Source organism: Solanum pennellii, chromosome 12 (assembly GCF_001406875.1).
Source record: "Solanum pennellii chromosome 12, SPENNV200".
NCBI classification, from domain to species: Eukaryota; Viridiplantae; Streptophyta; class Magnoliopsida; order Solanales; family Solanaceae; genus Solanum; species Solanum pennellii.
In genome coordinates this window covers 42,695,604-42,701,573 of record NC_028648.1, presented here as the reverse complement: position 1 = coordinate 42,701,573, position 5,970 = coordinate 42,695,604, and the positions used below count along the sequence as shown (strand labels likewise).

At 32.5% G+C, this 5,970-nt stretch overlaps 1 protein-coding gene across 1 annotated transcript; it reads right to left on the bottom strand.

Moving 5' to 3' along the window:
- Positions 1 to 495: 495 nt before the first annotated feature.
- On the bottom strand, positions 496 to 1,548 carry LOC107006808 (probable glutathione S-transferase). The gene is made up of 2 exons (XM_015205327.2): positions 1,199 to 1,548; positions 496 to 974 (listed from the first exon to the last, which is right to left on the bottom strand). Exons 1-2 carry the CDS (start codon positions 1,505 to 1,507, stop codon positions 630 to 632), a joined length of 654 nt encoding a protein of 217 aa, XP_015060813.1. The 5' UTR covers positions 1,508 to 1,548; the 3' UTR covers positions 496 to 629.
- Positions 1,549 to 5,970: the final 4,422 nt, after the last annotated feature.

Sequence of the window (5,970 nt, the reverse complement as noted above, 5' to 3'; positions counted from 1 at the left end):
ATAGTATTACTAAAAGAAAAATTATTAGCCTTAATTATACTAATGCAATATATAATATTGATTTAGTATTATTTAAGCTAAATTAGTTGGAGATATATTCTGTACTTATTTAGTGAAGATATAAATGTAAAAGTATCTATATATTTCTAATTATTTTACTTTTATGGAGTTAATTTCCCCCATTTTAAATTCTTTTGGACGACGATCCGGCCTCGACCCAGCCTCACTTAAGCCACGACGGTGGCAGTTTAACTAAGGTTGGGCTTATAAGTCTCAAGCATATATTGGGTTTAAAATCTTGATCCAATTCTACTCAATTAATGGTGTGGGTAAAGTTGGCCTCAAGGATCAAGTTTTTTTTTTCGGCTTTAATTATAAAATTAAATTATTATTTTTTTAAATTTTGTGTCAAGTTAAAATAAAAATAAACAATTTAAATCAGACAAAATAGTGTATTAAGCTTGCTTTCTCTTAACAAATATCTTAACTCATATGTGATCCAAATTATATATAAACTAGTGACATAAAGATGAATATTTATCACATGCAACTTTAATATATTTCAATTGAATTTACAAACACTCAACTTTTATTGTCACACAAAATCTTGAAATTTCCTAGAGGTGTACTTATTTTAAAGCATCAACAGGCTGAATGTAGGTTCGGTAACGGATAACCAATTCATCTCTCGAAGGAAAATATTCCTTGTGTTGTGTGCAATATTCATCTCTCCAAACACAAAAATTTGGAAATTTTTCACTTGTCGCCAAAACAACTCCAGATACTTCTTCTAGAATTCCCAAATAAAGTGCTGGACCATTTGCAACAATATCAGCAAATCCAAATTTGTCACCAACAAAGTACTTCTTGTCCTTTAACTCATTATCAAGAATTTTCAACATCTCATAAATTTCTCCTTTAGCTTTCTCTTGTTCCTCTCCTTTGAGGAAGAAACTTTCCCACAGTGCTTCCGCCTGCCCAACGATCAAAACTTAATACGGGGTCGATTTGATAGCTGATTAGAGTTATGCATTTATTAATAATAGTATATCTATTAGTTAGAATCTATGTATTATTTTTTGATGTATAGATCTCTGATCGAATAAAAGATTATTAAAACACATAAGACCTAAAGTAAATGTAATAACGTAACTAAAATAAATTTTCAATAAATCGAACTAACACAAAAGAAATATACCTTATTGTCGACGTATTTAGCCCAAAAACGTGCTAAAGCTCGATCATAAGGGTCTTTAGGCAAAATGGAATGGCCTTCAAATGCCTCATCAATGTATTCAAGAATGACCATAGACTCACAAATGCACCTGCCATTGTGAATTAAAACTGGAATTTTCTTGTAAATCGGATTGGATTGAAGAAGTAAAACGCTCTTATTTCGTAAATCTTCTTCTATAAATTCATATTTCACTCCCTTAATTTTTAGAGCCCATTCAACTCTATGACTAAAAGGGCTATAACTTAGACCAAGCAACTTCAATTCTGCCATCTCACAACTTTGGTTCTCAATTTTTATTTTTATTTTGCTTACTTATGTGTGGTTGGTCTCCCTTAATCTCTAGTCTTTTTGTTTTATAGAGTAAAAAGTAAGGATACATTAATGTTTCTTGTTTGACTATTCAATTTTGCAATACAAAATTATATTTGACTAAATTAAGTAGTAAACATATTTTCAATATTTTAGGAGTGAGTAATAAAATATAATAAAGATGACTTATGTGCTCATGTCACCCACTTCTTGGTCATATCTTGTGGCTAGAAAAATCAATGATACTTGTATTTTAATCTATTCATCTTTCATCTCCAATTTGATGAGAGAATTGATAATATTAAATTATATACGATCACTCATCCACCAATAGTGAAACATCCTAGCATGTAAAATTAAGTGTTTACATCTCTATCTTATTCAAATAAGAAAGAAATATCGTGTGACTCACAAAATAATTAGTTAACTCATTTTTTTAAAGAATATAAAGAATAAATAAATTTTAAAAGGAGTTGTCATCTAAATTTAGAAAAATTAGATCAATTAAAGTGATGTACAAAGTCATTAGATTCTTGGTATGGAGTTCAAATTATTCTAAAGGGGAAGGATTAAGTATTCTTCCAAATCAATAACCGACTAAGTTCTTTTTTTGAAATTGATCAAGGAGAAGATAACACATTATACAGTAAAGGAAACATGCAATATACACAAGTAATAAAATAAAACAATAATATAAGAGATGACCTAACATTTGCCTAACATCAATATATACAAAATAATGAATAAACAATATAATTCTAACTTCCTTGGAATAGCTTCAGCGGCAAGAACCTCTGAGTACCTATAAAAACACTTAGTAAAAGTGTTCGTACTAAATAAATATGACTAATAAAATGAATGAAATAATTTGAAAATAAAAAATTCATCTTCTTAACATGGGAGGTCTTGAAAATCGACGGTAATTTCTTAATCGGCCAATTTTAACAAACAAAAATATATAAATTTAAATTAAATTTCCGTCTTTTACAAATGGGAAGGCCTCGAAAACGATAGAAAAAATTTTTTATTGGCCAATTATAACTATCAACAAAATACTAATAAAAGAAAAAAATAATAACAATAATTCTTAGGCAACAGTGACAACACTGTCACATCCGGGTTTACCCCTTATACGTAACCGGCGTCGTCGTCCTCTTTGAGGACTAAGACTAGCCTCTTAGTTTACATCATTACATTCATAGGTCAAATTTAGCGTAAAATTTAAAACTTTTTATTTCTTCTAATTGGAGGTTTACATAGACCTCTACACACACACACATATCGAGTATACATAGATCATTCATATAGAAAGATTACTTAGTCTTCTACTTTTCTTGCACGTAAATATATATATATAATATCATAGTCATAATATTTGTCTCATCTCATAACCATCTAATAAGAGTGTAATAACTTGGACATAACTCATACATCAAAGTAAGAATGCCTAACATGGGCTATACAATGTTTCATACTAAATGAATAAGAAAGAACCATAGAACTCTTCAACTAAACAACTCCATAAGCTAGATAGTTGCATCACCCTCGGAAATTGAGGACCTACCCTACTTGGATGAATAAGAGATCCAAGCCTTCTACAAGTCGCCTTTCAAAACACTTCAATGATCGGAACGTAAAATTTCGGGAAAAGGAAGAAATGGAGTTAAGTACGCCACTTGTACTAAGTATGAGACCATATGCACTCATTCCTTGAAATCATGCTAAGAAAAAGGGACATTTCATAAAGAATGCACTTTTCATTTAAAACCTTTATGCACATTCAACAAGACCATACCAACCAATATTACATGTTAATTAAGTCATAGGCATGTACATTATAAAACCAACAACATCAAGTCTAGTCAAGTCAATCATGCATATCATACAATTAGATACATATTCAAGTAACTCTATCATCAAGTCATATTTACAATAAGCAAATATAAGAATACATTTAAGCATAACCAAAGCAAGACAAATACCCATGAACCCCTATCAAGTCAACAAGTGCAATAACGAAGCAAAGCCCCATAACCTTACTCAATCAAGTAATCCAATAAGAATCATGACTAACATCTTACTTCACATATTATAACATTTAGGTGTACATATCATCTTACTTTAATAATACAAACCAACACATATTCATAAGTGGACTAATCAACATATAGTATCTACAATGTGCAAGTTCATCATATATATAACATATACCATCATAAACATAATTATACATAAGATCATCCTCCTAAGACTCCCTCAAGACTAACTAGTGCAATGCTTAGGTAGAGTCCCATAACCCTACCTAGACTAAGCTAAACTCCTTAGGTCATCTTAGTTAGAGTTCAATACTTTTGTTCGTTTTACCTTTTCGGGAACATTTTGCCCTAACCGACATAGACCACATGAGCTAATGTGAAATTTGGTGTCATGGAATCCTACACCGAAAGAAGAGGGACTAATTGACAAGGTAATACCAAAACATGAAACATAGCAACTATGTGGATCCACTAGTTAGTATTCCTATGGTGGCAATATAGTTCAAGAATTAGAAGATATAGTTGGAACGCTCTTTACGCTACATGCATTGTAGTCTCCAATCTCAAGAGTAAATTAGTGATCCTACCTTCCTATGTAGGAAGGACACTCCTCACCCTAGTTCACTCGGTGCTAAGTTAGAGTCCTTGTTTAAAATGTCTTTAAGCCTTTATTATCAATCATAGAGTAGTTTAGGTCATAGGGTCTAGCCCTTGTATAATCATCACCAAAAATAGTTCAATAAGAATTGCATGAGTATAAATCCTTTCGTTACAATTCATATGGGTGAGGTTAGCATATCAACATCTTCATATCATGACAAGACACATTGGTAAATCATTCACCCTCCTTATAACATTTACATCTTAAGCCAACACCTCACAATCATATTTAAGACATTTTAATTAAACATCATATCACCCTAACAATCATAATACAAGGAACACTCCAATACAACATTATGACTTAATCACAATTAACCACAATTTGAAGTAAAGGATAGAGATCATAAGACTTACCAAGTCTCCTTCATAGTTCATCATCAAGGTGTTACCATAAACCCTCAATTCAACACAATTTGGGTATACATCATCATAAGTCAATAATCAATATGATAACAAGACTAGATGAATCACTATATCACTATTCAACACTAGATCATAGCTTAAGACAAGATACTTAGGTCAATTCACAACATACTTTATAACCTAGATCATCTCCTCAAGAACTAGCATCATGAAAGACTAGAAATCATCCAAATTTTGTTCATGATTGGTGTAAAATCATCATCTTGTAGTAATTCAACCAATAACCAATTCAATTGAACTAAATACGACCTAATTCATATCAAGATAAAACCTAGGGTTAAGGGTTGAGGGTCATCTTCTACAAACTAGACCAACCCATCAAAAAATATCATAAAAATACATGTAAATCTATTCATAATATCCAAAATAAATCATAAACAAAATAATTCATAACATAATTTTCGAGATTGAGAAAGACCTACATGAAAACTCAACTTTTGAAAATACTTTGAAGGGACCCTTTGAGGAAAGAGGTCTCAAAGGTGAATTAGATATAATATCTCAATGTTTGATGAAGAATTGATAGTGAAATGGTCCCTTTCCAGCCCCCAAAACCCTCCCCTAGCTTTGTATTCAATGGTGTCGTCCAATAGAGAGAGAAAGAGGAGAGAAGGAAGCGAGTTATGTTTTGTAAGTTGTAATTAGTGTAATGGGGTCGGGATCTTTATATGGGGGTGAATTAACTTATTTAGACTTCGCTTAATCCCTAAGTAACCACAGGACCCCTTAATAATTGGTTAAGACTTACTTAAAAATGTGCAGCAAAATTAGGCCCTCATAGACGAGACCTCATCGACGCCTCGTGGCTCAATCGACAGACCAGCCCCCTTCCATGTTGCACGTCCGTCGATGAGTTTAGAGAGTTTGAAAATTATCCCCTTCAAAGAATTGGACAAGTGTTGGTCTACGGATGGCATCGAAGCCTCGTCGATGAACACACGCCCCGTTGTTTGCCTCTGTGGGTGCACACTGCCAGGGCAGTGTTTGACCCTACTTGCAAGGGTCCCCCTCAAGGGCCCTTGGTTGTTCCTTGGGGATTCGTATTAGGACGTTTTGATCATGAATCAACATAAACATATGTTAGACACTGTCACGACCAAAAACCGAGCCGCGACTGGCACCCACATTTACCCTCCTATGTGAGCGAACCAACCAATCTAAACCTTAACATTTCAATTTAATATCAACATAAAGCAATGCGGAAGACTTAAACTCATTAATAAAAGACAATTCAATAACTTCTAAAATTCAACATCTATTATTTCCCCAAAATCTGGAAGTCATCACCACAAGAACATCTAT

What these genes read in the sequence shown, in the direction of transcription:
- LOC107006808 (XM_015205327.2), bottom strand. Translation starts at nt 1,507, where the DNA reads ATGGCAGAATTGAAGTTGCTTGGTCTAAGTTATAGCCCTTTTAGTCAT. An exon ending in CTAAATACGTCGACAATAAG is followed by an intron (nt 975 to 1,198) that starts GTATATTTCTTT and finishes ATCGTTGGGCAG; the next exon opens with GCGGAAGCACTGTGGGAAAG.